At 43.9% G+C, this 15,187-nt stretch overlaps 1 protein-coding gene across 1 annotated transcript in view; it reads right to left on the reverse strand.

Annotated features, from left to right (window-relative positions):
* gpc3 (glypican 3) overlaps nt 1-15,187 on the reverse strand; it is a 413,930-nt gene that overhangs the window by 380,175 nt on the left and 18,568 nt on the right. The window contains exon 2 of the mRNA XM_055888482.1: nt 9,891-10,052. Within this exon, the coding sequence (XP_055744457.1) occupies nt 9,891-10,052 (162 nt within the window). The remainder of the gene's footprint in view (nt 1-9,890; nt 10,053-15,187) is intronic.

Below are 15,187 nucleotides of genomic sequence, written 5' to 3' on the forward strand. Positions count from 1 at the left end.
GGAAAGTCGATACAACTTTTTTCAGGTGCTAATGAGATGCTAATTTGATGGCCCCGCTAGGAGCAATGAGGTGCGGGAAAACTCAAGGACAGGAACAAGATTTATTCCAGGTTTTTTTCTGCTGTTCACATTTTTTATGCGTTCGGTTGGGTCTCCTAGCTCTCGTCATTGGGTCTCCTAGCTCTCTTCATTGTGGCAGTTGCAATAAGGGCCTCGTCAGACATATTCTGTGGTGTAGCAGTGATGCTGAACACCCCAGGTTGTCCGATGTGTTGATGTTTGAGCGTCCTTTCAAGCTAGCTCCCAACTCCCTATCATTTCTAGTGCTCCTTTCCCCCCTGTGAGTTGTTTTCAAAGAGAGGTTTTCAGAGAGAGGTTTTCAGGGAGGAGCATATAGCTTCGCTACTTCGCAGTACCACGTACGGATAGCCCAGCTCACACTGCCTCATGCTTCCTGTGAGTCTGCTTCCCAAATGGCACACTATTCCCTATAGTGCACTACTTGTGGCCAGGACCCATAGGGCTCTGCTCAAACGTAGTGCACTACAAAGGGAATAGGGTGCCATTTGGGAGGCTACCACAGTCAGAGCAGTTTGTGTACCTCCCCACTGCGCCTGCTTTCCCTGGACCCAGCCAGTCGTTCCAGGGGTGCTGGCTGTCCCACTTTCCTTACAGGCAGAGGAATTGACATCACAGACTTTCTCTCCCTCCCTCCTTGTCCACATGTTTATTCTGCATGTAGCCAGATACTGCTATCCACTTATTTCACCCAAGGCTCTGGGAGTCTGAGCAATCAAGCCTCCTCAACCCTCGTTCATGTACCCACTAACCAAGACTTCTCTCCAATTCTCTCATGTTTATTAACTGGAGGTTCTCTTTGGACTTCTAAGTGACTCCCCCTGGTGAACCCTGATGGTTCCTCTGGCTCCTTCAGGGTGCCAGTTTCTCACTGGAGTGCAGTGGAGTAATGGTGTGTGATGAAACTGTAGAGACAGTAATGTGGTTTGTGATCCCTGCCCTGCAGGGTCTGTGTAGTGGAGCCAGCCGAGAGAAGCTCATTTGTGAGTGTGTTGTTTTGCCTTTTCCCCATATGCTGGGATGTAAAGAATACTCCAAGGCCTAGGTTCAATCAGTCCAGCATTAACCCAAAATAACCGACAACTTCAAGGCATATCATTTATTTTGTTTGGGCAATGTTGGAGGTGTAACTGCGTTGGAGCTGTCAAATCGGTGAATGGTTGCTCCTCCAGTGGTCATTGTCACAAAACCACACCCATCCTTACATCCGACCCATGTTAGAAGTTTAGAACAAGAAAGGCTATATAGAAATAATGACACTCAAATTGAAAATCGTTAGAATAAGTATTTATACCAACCTAGTAGCGGTGTAGATTACAACACATTCCAGGGTTTGAGCTTGTAACACAGGGATTTCTACTTATGTGACTTGGTGCATCCAATGGCAATGTCCTCTAGGTCAGTGGTTCCCAAACTTTTTATAGTATCGTACCCCTTCAAACATTCAACCTCCAGCTGCATACCCCCTCTAGCACCAGGGTCAGCGCACTCTCAAATGTTGTGTTTTGTCATCATTGTAAGCCTGCCACACACACACTAAATTATACATTTATTAAACATAAGAATGAGTGTGAGTTTTTGTCACAACCCGGCTCGTGCAAAGTGACAAAGAGCTCTTATAGGACCAGGGCACAGATAATAATATAATAATAATCAATATTTAACCATCTTTCATATAAAACATTATTTGTCCATCGGAAATTGTGAATAACTCACCACAGGTTAATGAGAAGGGGTCTGCTTGAAAGGATGCACATAACTCTGCAATGTTGGGTTATTAGAGAGAGTCTCAGTCTTAAATCATTTACCACACACAGTCTGTGCCTGTATTTAGTTTTCATGCTAGTGAGGGCCGAGAATCCACTCTCAAATAGGTACGTGGTTGCAAAGGGCATCAGTGTCTTAACAGCGTGATTTGCCATGGCAAGATACTCTGAACCCAGCCCAATCAAGAAATCTGGCAAAGTGGCTTTCGATTAAATTCTATTTTCACGGAACCGCTTGTTGCAATTTCGATGAGGCTCTCTTGTTCAGATATCTGTAAGTCGACTGGAGGCAGGGCATGAAAGGGATAACAAATGAAGTTGTTTGTGCCATCCGTTTCGGGAAAGTACCTGCGTAATTGCGCACCCAACTCACTCAGGTGCTTCGGTGCTTCGCTATATCACATTTGACATTGTCTGTAAGCTTGCGTTCCTTTGCACACAAAACATCATAAAATGATGGAAAGACCTGTGTGTTGTCCTTGTTAATGCAGACAGAAAAGAACTCCAACTTCTTAATCAAAGCCTCAATTTTGTCCCGCACATTGAATATAGTTGCGGAGTCCCTGTAATCATAGATTCAGATCACTCAAGCGAGAAAAAGTCACGTGAGAAACTCGTCATCATGCAAGCGGTTAGACAAGTCAAAATTATGGTCAGTAAAGAAAACTTTAAGCTCGTCTCTCAATTCAAAAAAACGTGTCAATTACTATCCTCCTTGGTAACCAGCGCACTTCTGTATGTTGTAAAAGCGTTCCATGGTCGCTGCCCATATCATTGCATAGTGCAGAAAATACACGAGAGTTCAGGGGCCTTGCTTTAACAAAGTTAACCATTTTCACTGTAGTGTCCAAAACATCTTTCAAGCTGTCAAGCATTCCCTTGGCAGCAAGAGCCTCTTGGTGGATGCTGCAGTGTACCCAAGTGGCGTCAGGAGATACTGCTTGCACGTGCGTTACCACGCCACTATGCCTCCCTGTCATGGCTTTTGCCCCATCATTACAGATAACAACACATCTTGACTATCAAAGTCCATTTGATGTCACAAAGCTGTCTAGTACTTGAAAAATATCCTCTCCTGTTGTCCTGGTTTCCAGTGTTTTGCAGAAGTGGATGTCTTCCTTAATTGACCCCCCATAAATGTAACAGACATATACCGGGAGCTGTGCCAGGCCCGCCACGTCTGTTGACTCATCCAGCTGTAACGCATTGAACTCACTGGCTTGTATGCGAAGCAGTAATTGAGGCGGCAGGCAGCCTAGTGGTTGGACGTTGGACTTTAAACTAGCGTTGGACTAGTAACCGAAAGGTTGCTAGATCGAATCTCCGAGCTGACAAGGTAAAAATCTGTCGTTCTGCCCCTAGGTGTAATGCGCTGCTACTGGCGGCAGAGAAGTCAGGCGCAGGAAAGCGGAAACTGATTTACAATGGTTGTGTTTAATAACCATTAAACAGAATAATAATAATAAATGGGTCAAACAAAAATACCAGTATGTCGTGCACTACAACAAACAATTATGGACAAGGACATGGGGGGAAACAGAGGGTTAAATACACAACATGGAATTGATGGAATTGGAACCAGGTTTGATACAAGACAAAACCAATGGAGAAATGAAAAGTGGATTGGTGATGGCTAGAAGGTCGGTGACTTCGTCTGCCGAACGCCGCCCGAAAAAGGAGAGGCACCAACTTTGGTGGAAGTCGTGAGGCGAGGCTACTCAGGCGAGAAAAAAACCTCACCCAAATGTATAGCCCCGTTGGAAAATATAAATGGACTGTTTGAAAATGTGATTTTTTATTTTTTTTTACAAAAATGTGGATAACCCTAACCCTAACCCCGACGGCATTGTGTAAATGTTATTGCGGGTTAAGACTGTACTGACTGAATCTAGGCCCAAGTCTCGTCTGTCACAGCTCCATTCGGATATTGTGTAGCTTCTTCACACAAATACTGTACCTACAGTAGGGTAAAATTACTAATTTAAAATGCATCAGTCACACCACAATTAATTGAACAGATTTTAAACAAAATAATTTGTTCTGCTCTCTCGTCTCCTTTTGAAGACAAATTGTGTCCCCAACATTCCCTCCCTAATGGTTGGTTCAAAGTGAGGCTATTGCGCCTCCGCCTCATCCGACCTTTACCCATCACTGGAACTGCTCTAAAGCACACATTACTGCAGTAACTGGAGATGTCAGTCACTTTGAAGGACATGGCAAAACCAAACTCCTCCACTGATTAGCTTTTTAGTGCGGCTGACCGAGGCACTTTCACGCCATAAGGTAGGCTACTATAATAATAATCACCCAAGACACTTCACCGGTATTCAAAAAAAAGAAAATATAGAACCAACCTCAGGCTCGGCAAAGGCTTGCAGCAGCTGACGATAATAACAAGTTCATCAGAAATATCATATTTCATAATTGAGGAAATTAAATTCTCAGCATGCCTGCATCAGCTTTTCATTTTCAAAAGATTAGAGTTCAAGATTAGCATCCACTGTCCTACTAAGGTTGAAGGATTGTCAATTTTAAACAACTTGGACAACATCAGGCCTTTCAGTGAGAGAGGCAATCATTGAGAATGAGAGGATGGAGGTAATGATGAATCAATATGAATTTGGCTGGTCCATCAAGTCAAAGTACATGCTGCCATCTGACTATCATACTTTATCATTATGCAAATATTTAGCTGATATCATTCCACAAAATCAAACTTCATCCTCAAACTTGTAGCCCAGCAGAGCATCATATAACAGCACAGGTTTTGGCTCTGAACCAGAAAATGGGGATACCACTGCTCATTCAACGTAATAGCTATCAGACCCCCATAGCATGATATCACAAAGAGATCTCACAAGAAAGTTGTGAACATTGCCAACACACCAAGGTGTACCCGAGGACGGTCTACATTCGTTGGAACACCTGCAATGTTAACAGACAGCCAATAGGTAAAAGTTGTATAGTTGTGTAGTTGAGTAGTAACTCCAAGGACAGAGCCCTGAAGGTTGTGAGTTCGATACCCCAGACCGCCTTTCCAGTTAGCTATCTCTGCTCCTGCCCTACTTCCCCATCTTGTTCTGTATTGTCTGAATAAATCCTATAAAAAAAGGAGGAAGGAATTCTGCTCTCCAAAAAGAAAGGAATGGTGCGAAAGCAACACTGAACCATGCTTGAGAGCAACAGCTGTTCCCAGATGACTAGGTGATCTTGCTCTCCGTAGCTGCGGGGCCAGACGGAATACCAGGACGCGTACTCAAAACATGCGCTGGAAAGTGTCTTCACTGACATTTTCAACCTATCCCTGTTATACCAACATGTTTCAAACAGACCACCATAGTCCTCGTGCCCAAAAATGCGATGGTAACCTACCTAAATGACTATCGCCCTGTAGCACTCACATCAATAGCCATGAAATTCTTTGAAAGGCTGGTCATGGCTGACATCAACATCATCATCCCAGACGGACCCACTTCAGATCCACAGATCCACCCAACAGATCCACAGATGACGCAATCTCTATTGCACTCCACAAGCCCTCACCCACCTGGACAAAAGGAATACCTATTTAAGAAATGCTGTTCATTGACTACAGATCAGCAAAGTCCCCTCTAAGCTCATCACCAACATCAGGACCCTGGGACTGAACACATCCATCTGCAACTCGATCCTGGACTTCCTGAAGGGCTGCCCCCAGGCGGTGAGGGTAGGCAACAACACAACCGCCATACTGACCATCAACATGGGGGCCCCTCAAGGGTGTATGCTTAGTCCCCTCTTGTACTCCCTGTTCACCCACGGCTGCGTGGCCAGGCACGACTCCAGCACCATTATCAAGTTAGCTGACGAAACAACAGTTGGAAGACTGATCATCGATGACGATGATGCAGCCTACAGGGAGGAGGTCAGAGACCTGGCCAAGACAATAACCTCTCCCACAACGTCAGCAAGACAAAGGAGCTGATCGTGGACTACAGGAAATGGAGGGGCGAGCACACCCCCATCCACGTCGACGGGGCTCTAGTGGAATGGGTTGAGAACTTCAAGTTCCTTGGTGTCCACATCACTAAGGAATTAAACATGTTCCACACACACCCACACAGTTGTGAAGAGGGCACGACAGTGCCTCTTCCCCCACAGGAGGATGAGGGCCAGGCTCCCTGCCATCCAGCACCTCTATACCAGGCGTGTCAGAGGAAGACCCCAAAAAATTGTCAAAGCAAAAACAAACCATATACTGTTCTCTCTGCTACTGCACGGCAAGCGGTACCGATGCACCAAGTCTGGAACCAACAGGACCCTGACCAGCTTCTAACCCCAAGCCACAAGACTGCTAAACAAGACTGCTAAACAAGACTGGTATATAGCTAATCAAATAGCTACCCTGACACTGACCCTTTTTTACACTAACTCTCTTGCACTGACTCTATGCACATACACTGGACCCTACACACTCACACATACTTACACTGACACCCCAACACACACATACACACACGCGCTACACATACCCACACACACGCATAACATGAGCACACACGCATAGTGACACCACACACACACATACTTTCATATTCACCACATACACTGCTGCTACTGTTTACTATCCATCTGTTGCCTAGTCACTTTACCCCTACCTATACAGTATGTCCATAGCTAACTCAATTACCTCGTACCCCTGCACATCAACTCGGTCCTGATACTACCTGTATATAGCCATGTTATTACCTTGTACCCCTGCACATCAACTCGGTCCTGATACTACCTGTATATAGCCATGTTATTACCTTGTACCCCTGCACATCAACTCGGTCCTGGTACTAAATGTATATAGCCATGTTATTATCTCGTACCCCTGCACATCAACTCGGTCCTGGTACTAAATGTATATAGCCATGTTATTACCTCGTACCCCTGCACATCAACTCGGTACTGGTACTACCTGTATATAGCCATGTTATTACCTCGTACCCCTGCACATCAACTCGGTCCTGGTACTACCTGTATATAGCCATGTTATTACCTCGTACCCCTGCACATCAACTCGGTACTGGTACTACCTGTATATAGCCATGTTATTACCTTGTACCCCTGCACATCAACTCGGTCCTGGTACTACCTGTATATAGCCATGTTATTACCTCGTACCCCTGCACATCAACTCGGTCCTGGTACTACCTGTATATAGCCATGTTATTACCTCGTACCCCTGCACATCAACTCGGTCCTGGTACTACCTGTATATAGCCATGTTATTACCTCGTACCCCTGCACATCAACTCGGTCCTGGTACTACCTGTATATAGCCATGTTATTACCTCGTACCCCTGCACATCAACTCGGTCCTGATACTACCTGTATATAGCCATGTTATTACCTCGTACCCCTGCACATCAACTCGGTCCTGATACTACCTGTATATAGCCATGTTATTACCTTGTACCCCTGCACATCAACTCGGTCCTGGTACTAAATGTATATAGCCATGTTATTACCTCGTACCCCTGCACATCAACTCGGTACTGGTACTACCTGTATATAGCCATGTTATTACCTCGTACCCCTGCACATCAACTCGGTCCTGGTACTCCCTGTATACAGCCATGTTATTACCTCGTACCCCTGCACATCAACTCGGTACTGGTACTCCCTGTATACAGCCATGTTATTATCTCGTACCCCTGCACATCAACTCGGTCCTGGTACTACCTGTATATAGCCATGTTATTACCTCGTACCCCTGCACATCAACTCGGTACTGGTACTCCTTCTATATAGCCATGTTATTTTTTACTTGTTATTGGTATTTGTTATTCAATGTGTATTTATTCCTTGTGTCACTATTTAAATGATTATTATTATTACCTTTATCATTAACTCTACATGTTGGAAAGTATGCATTTCACTGTTAGTCTATACCTGTTGTTTACCAAGCATTTCACTGTTAGTCTACACCTGTTGTTTACCAAACATTTCACTGTTACTCTACACCTGTTGTTTACGAAGCATTTCACTGTTAGTCTACACCTGTTGTTTACGAAGCATTTCACTGTTAGTCTACACCTGTTGTTTACGAAGCATTTCACTGTTAGTCTACACCTGTTGTTTACGAAGCATTTCACTGTTAGTCTACACCTGTTGTTTACGAAGCATTTCACTGTTAGTCTACACCTGTTGTTTACGAAGCATTTCACTGTTAGTCTACACCTGTTGTTTACGAAGCATTTCACTGTTAGTCTATACCTGTTGTTTACCAAGCATTTCACTGTTAGTCTACACCTGTTGTTTACCAAACATTTCACTGTTACTCTACACCTGTTGTTTACGAAGCATTTCACTGTTAGTCTACACCTGTTGTTTACGAAGCATTTCACTGTTAGTCTACACCTGTTGTTTACGAAGCATTTCACTGTTAGTCTACACCTGTTGTTTACCAAGCATTTCACTGTTAGTCTACACCTGTTGTTTACCAAGCATTTCACTGTTAGTCTACACCTGTTGTTTACGAAGCATGTGATAAATAAAATGTTATTTGATTTGAAGGCTTATGGAATGTCAAACTGTTTTTGAGAGGTCATACTTATATCACAGAACACAGTTTACAGAGGAAACAGCCTAAATAAATAACTCTCTATATGGAGATTCCTGATGATACCTGTTTCTAATCAACAGCTATGAGGGAATACAAGATCTATTCCTTGTTACTCCCGATGCAGAAGCAGCTTGTCATTTGAACAGCCCCCGAAAAACCCGTGACAGAGTCATTACTTTCACCATTGTTCGGCAAAGTTTACTTCAAAAGGGCAAACCTCTGATACAGTCTGAGTTAAGAGAGGCAGGTGATGGGGGGAGGAGGAGGGGAGGAGAGGGGGAGAGAGAGAGAGAGAGAGAATACTACTCCAAGATGGGAGATGGAGAGGGGGAAGGCCTTTGATCTGAGTGCACAAAAGAACAAAAGAGACGGAGGAGCACAGAAGATTGAAGGCATGTACTCAATTCCCAATAGGAAAGAGACAGAGAGTTGTAAAGAGAGAAGGAGAGAGGGAGAGAGAGAAAGAAAGAAAGAAAGAAAGAAAGAAAGAAAGAAAGAAAGAAAGAAAGAAAGAAAGAAAGAAAGAAAGAAAGAAAGAAGAATGGAGGGAGAGAGATACAGAGACAGGAAGGAGGGGAGATAGAACGAGACAGAGGGGAGAGAGAAAGAGAGAGAAGGGGGAATTAGAGGGATAGAGAAAGAGACAGAGAGGACAGGAGAGAGAAAGAGAGACAAAGAGGGGGGTAGAGAGAAAGAGATCAAACAGGACAAGACCAGCATGTTCTAGTATTGATTCCACTCGGTGGGTTGTTTAGGGAGTTGTTTCAAGTCCTATCCTAAACCAATTAGCATCGAGCTTCTTCTAGGGAACTGGAGTCAACCACAGTGGCCGTCTCTAACATTGTTAACATGTAGCTTACAACCAAGTCAGCCAAGCCCTTTGCTCCACATTAAACATCAACTTTTAATTGGCATGTCAAGATGATGGCGTGTCATGCTAGTCGCTACAAGAGTGTACCCATTGTAAAGTATAGTCCTGTGGGTCCACGTTCTCTTGTATGTCAAAACTCTCTGGCACTAAACACTTGTCATACAGAACAGACTGCATACTGAGAAGTAACAGTATCTCTCAGTAACTGAAAAATCTATCTTAAAAACTTTAACATGTACTGAAAATGCAATACATTTTCATTAAGCAGCAGCAACCATTTTGAAGAAGGGCAAAGCAAGATGGTGATAGCCTAGTTGAGACAGGAAACTACTGTTCTGATCCTCCTAAATTGTCGTCATGACTCCACCCATGTTCAAATGAGATGTTGGGGCGGCAGGTAGCATAGCGGTTAAGAGTGTTGGGCCAGTAACTGAAAGGTTGCTGGTTTGAATCCCTGGGCTGACTAGGTGCATTTTTTTTATGTGCTCTTGAGCGAGGCACTTAATCCTAATTGCTCCTGTAAATGGCTCTGGATAAGTGTGTGATGGACAACAGTCAAGACACACATTAGAAACATTCTCACCTTGGAAGACAGCTGCATTCTGGATGATGAGGAGTTTGAGCGGTGCGCTGACTGTCTGCAGGCCTGACTCCATATTCTGCCTGGCAGTCATCTGGTAACGTTCCTCCATCCTCCTGGAACAGCAAGTCAGGCCCTTGGGCTGGCACACCTGCAGGTCTGCACCTGGACAACAGGAGGCAGGAGAGACATTTGTGCGTCCCAAATGGCACCCTATTATATTTACAGTGCACTATGGGCCCTGGTCAAAGGTTGCACACTATTAAGAGAATAGGGTGGCATTTGGGACGCAACCGTGGATGAAGTTGCCCAAACACACTGATCTAAGGTCAGTTGAGTGTTTCCCACTACTAGTGAAAGTTAAGATTTGGTGAGGGTAAGCTGATCCTAGATCTGTACCTACAGTATAGGCAAGGTCTACCCAGAGCTGCAGTTTGTTTACAAGAGATCACATTTGCGAATTGAGTCTAGCTACCATGTGAGCAGGGCAGCAAACAGCTTGCATTTCCAACTGGAGTCCAGCCTCCTCTGAGGACTACTATGTGTTTTAGCGCACCTGAAACTCAAAAGTTAAATTCAAATGAACCCTTTAATTACAATTAATTTAATTCCATTTCCCTACTTGCAAATGATTGCACCAGGGCTGTAGTTCCTGTTCACAGTGAGGAAAGAATGTGAAGATTTCCCCAACCATGAGATGGAATTAAACCCATCTTATCTCTTGACTTGCATGTAGTAAGTAATCTGACAAACATGAGAATGTGTGGAAAGACTGTGAGCTTTTGTTTTCCTTTTGAAACTTGTAAAGCTGAGTGGTGAAAGAAGAGGTCAGACACAGGAACATCCTGGCTGTGTGAAATACTCAAAGACATGACAAATGGTAGGTTGATACGCTAACAGCTTTCATCATGACCACTGCTTCTGAAGGTTGCTTAGTAATAGACGGCATAATTGGATTTGCAGGGTTCTTTTGAAAGGTGGACATGTAAGTCATTGAAAGAGAAATTGAAGTGACAATGATGTTTCCGTCGGACACTGTGACCATATGCCCGGATCAAAGAAGAATTGCCCCAAAGAAATTATTTTAATGTGAAAAGGTAAATAAAGATTATGGTCTGACTTGTATCAAGGCTACCCTCAAACACAACCGTTGACCTTGTTGAATAGTTTACCTTCACCTATATCAAAGTTACAAAGAAATATAAAACAAAACATGTGTGGGGTGCTCTGATAAACACTGTGAATCAAGAACTCACCTCCCTCTGGGAAAAACCTTTCATACATGTTTAGCCATGGTAGAGTGTTAGAAATTCCCTTTTTGGACCTGAACACCGAAACATTCAGGAGATAGAGGTGCTCAAAGTTGACCCATTTTGCAAACCCCACCCTGCCATGAAAAACCATGCATTCATCACTGAAAAAAATACACAGTTGAGTTTGATATAATTTGAAAGCATACAAACAGGATTGTCAAACTGTTTTAGAATTTCTTATAATTTTCACATATGTTGTTGTTTACACTCTGTTACATCACCTGAGGTGTTAGTGTTGTGCCTGCTATCGGCTGAGACATGGGATGCTCTTAAATACAATTTGGGGTCATAGTTTGGCTGATATGCTGTATGTACTAAAATGTGAATAACATTTAAATGTTAATATTATATTAATCTTCAAAAGTAGTAGAGCCCACTCTGTCCAAAAATAAAACGAGCTAGTTACCTTCGGTTGCGCAGCCTCCGCCACATTGTAATGCACTACAGGTAGAGTATAGTAAAGTGGAGCAGAAATGTGCAGACCTGACGAATAAGTAGGCATGACGCACATTCACATTCAGAATCACAATCAGTATCACATTCACATTCAGAATCACAATCAGTATCACAATCACATTCACATTCAGAATCACAATCAGTATCACAATCACATTCACATTCGGAATCACAATCAGTATCACAATCACATTCACATTCGGAATCACATTCACATTCACAATCATATTTACATTCACAATCATTCACAATCACATTCACAATTATATTTGCAATCATATTTACATTCGGAATCACATTCACAATCACACCTCTCTCACTTCCATGAAAAACCGAATAGTAACCTGCAGAGGAGGGTGAGGGCTTGTTTAACAGATCTACCTGAGAGAACTACCCAACACTGGCTGATTGATAGCACAATAAACAAACATCAGGAACTGTGGTTGACACAATGTTGGTAGAACTGTGGTTGAGACAGGATTGGTAAAACTGTGGTTGACACAAGGTTGGTAGAACTGTGCTTGAGACAGGGTTGGTAGAATTGTGGTTGAGACATGGTTGGTAAAACTGTGGTTGACACAAGGTTGGTAGAACTGTGCTTGAGACAGGGTTGGTAGAACTGTAGTTGAGACATGGTTGGTAAAACTGTGGTTGACACAAGGTTGGTAGAACTGTGCTTGAGACAGGGTTGGTGGAACTGTAGTTGAGACATGGTTGGTAAAACTGTGGTTGACACAAGGTTGGTAGAACTGTGGTTGAGACAGGGTTGGTAAAACTGTGGTTGAGACAAGGTTGGTAGAACTGTAGTTGAGACAGGGTTGGGAAAACTGTGGTTGAGATAAGGTTGGTAGAACTGTAGTTGAGACAGGGTTGGTAAAACTGTGGTTGACACAAGGTTGGTAGAACTGTGGTTGAGACAGGGTTGGTAAAACTGTGGTTGAGACATGGTTGGTAGAACTGTAGTTGAGAGAGGGTTGGTAGAACTGTGGTTGAGACATGGTTGGTAAAACTGTGGTTGAGACAGGGTTGGTAGAACTGTGGTTGAGACAGGTTTGGGAAAACTGTGGTTGAGACAAGGTTGGTAGAACTGTAGTTGAGACAGGGTTGGTAAAACTGTGGTTGAGACAAGGTTGGTAGAACTGTGGTTAAGACATGGTTGGTAAAACTGTGGTTGACACAAGGTTGGTAGAACTGTGGTTGAGACAGGGTTGGTAGAACTGTAGTTGAGACAGGGTTGGTAAAACTGTGGTTGAGACAGGGTTGGTAGAACTGTGGTTGAGACAAGGTTGGTAGAACTGTGGTTGAGGCAGGGTTGGTAGAACTGTAGTTGAGACATGGTTGGTAAAACTGTGGTTGAGACAGGGTTGGTAGAACTGTGGTTGAGACAAGGTTGGTAGAACTGTAGTTGAGACAGGGTTGGGAAAACTGTGGTTGAGATAAGGTTGGTAGAACTGTAGTTGAGACAGGGTTGGTAAAACTGTTGTTGACACAAGGTTGGTAGAACTGTGGTTGAGACAGGGTTGGTAGAACTGTGGTTGAGACAAGGTTGGTAGAACTGTGGTTGAGGCAGGGTTGGTAGAACTGTAGTTGAGACATGGTTGGTAAAACTGTGGTTGAGACAGGGTTGGTAGAACTGTGGTTGAGGCAGGGTTGGTAGAACTGTGGTTGAGGCAGGGTTGGTAAAACTGTGGTTGAGACAGGGTTGGTAGAACTGTGGTTGAGACAAGGTTGGTAGAACTGTGGTTGAGGCAGGGTTGGTAGAACTGTAGTTGAGACATGGTTGGTAAAACTGTGGTTGAGACAAGGTTGGTAGAACTGTGGTTGAGGCAGGGTTGGTAGAACTGTGGTTGAGGCAGGGTTGGTAAAACTGTGGTTGAGACAGGGTTGGTAGAACTGTGGTTGAGGCAGGGTTGGTAGAACTGTGGTTGAGGCAGGGTTGGTAAAACTGTGGTTGAGGCAGGGTTGGTAGAACTGTAGTTGAGACATGGTTGGTAGAACTGTGGTTGAGACAGGGTTGGTAGAACTGTGGTTGAGGCAGGGTTGGTAGAACTGTGGTTGAGGCAGGGCGTACTAACAGACAGGTTTTTTACTCTGAGAAATGACACAAAATCAATGCAGAACATAAAGTAAGGTAAAGGGGTTGATACCACAATCCATAGGAAAGGGTAATTGTTGCACGGTATAACAGAAATGCTTTTTTCTCCTCGATCTGTTTCAACAATAGATCTTCAGAGCTCAAATCGATATTGGATGGAGCCCAGGCAGTAATGAAAATACAAAACACATTAAGGTAACATGGAAAGGAGCTAGGATGGCCAGTAAAGCAGAGGAGACAGGCACTTTGTAATAAATAATTTTACTGAAAAAAAGACACCAATAATCTTTATTGCAATCATACATACTGTAGCTAGCTAACTCACAGGTGGGTCCAGGGCGACATCAGACTGAAAGATATAATGACTCTCCTCCCATATATCGGTCAACAAGCACCTTCAGTATGCACACTGACTGGCCTAATATCTTAAATCAATAGCTTCAAAGGAGTCCTGACAGATAAAATCAAGTTAATTTCAGACTGCAGGGACAAAATTATTAAACTGTCAATACCACCCTGGGAGAGGTAAGCGCGTGTGGAGGGGGAAGAGAGACTAGAGGATTTAGCAATTATCTTCAGCAAAACAGACAGTTTCATCTGCCATTTTGCAGATGATAAATGTATTTCATTACAGAAGTTGAGAGCAGTGGGGAATAAGTCAAGGTAGTCTGCAGGGAAAATTAAAACCTAAAAATGACACATTCTAAATAAAGCCTTTCTGACAAGACAGACTGCTTGGGACCAACATCCTCCTCTTCTGCTTTACTATAGTCTTCCTCCTCCTCTGGTTCTCCACCTCTTCTCCTTTACTATAGTCCTCCTCCTCCTCTGGTCCTCCTGCTCTTCTCCTTTAATATAGTCCTCCTCCTCTTCTCCTTTACTATAGTCCTCCTCCTCCGCTGGTTCTCCACCTCTTCTCCTTTACTATAGTCCTCCTCCTCCTCTGGTCCTCCTCCTCTTCTCCTTTACTATAGTTCTCCTCCTCTGGAGTCTCCACCTCTTCTCCTTTACTATAGTCCTCCTCCTCCTCTGGTTCTCCTCCTCTTCTCCTTTACTATAGTCCTCCTCCTCCTCTGGTTCTCCTCCTCTTCTCCTTTACTATAGTCCTCCTCCTCTGGTTCTCCACCTCTTCTCCTTTACTATAGTCCTCCTCCTCTGGTTCTCCTCGTCTTCTCCTCTACTATAGATCTCCTCCTCTGGTTCTCCACCTCTTCTCCTTTACTATAGTCCTCCTCCTCTGGTTCTCCTTGTCTTCTCCTCTACTATAGATCTCCTCCTCTGGTTCTCCACCTCTTCTCCTTTACTATAGTCCTCCTCCTCTGGTTCTCCACCTCTTCTCCTTTACTATAGTCCTCCTCTGGTTCTCCACCTCTTCTCCTTTAATATAGTCCTCCTCTGGTTCTCCACCTCTTCCCCTTTACTATAGTCCTCCTCCT

The sequence above is a fragment of the Salvelinus fontinalis genome, chromosome 29 (genome assembly GCF_029448725.1).
Source record: "Salvelinus fontinalis isolate EN_2023a chromosome 29, ASM2944872v1, whole genome shotgun sequence".
Classification (NCBI taxonomy): Eukaryota; Metazoa; Chordata; class Actinopteri; order Salmoniformes; family Salmonidae; genus Salvelinus; species Salvelinus fontinalis.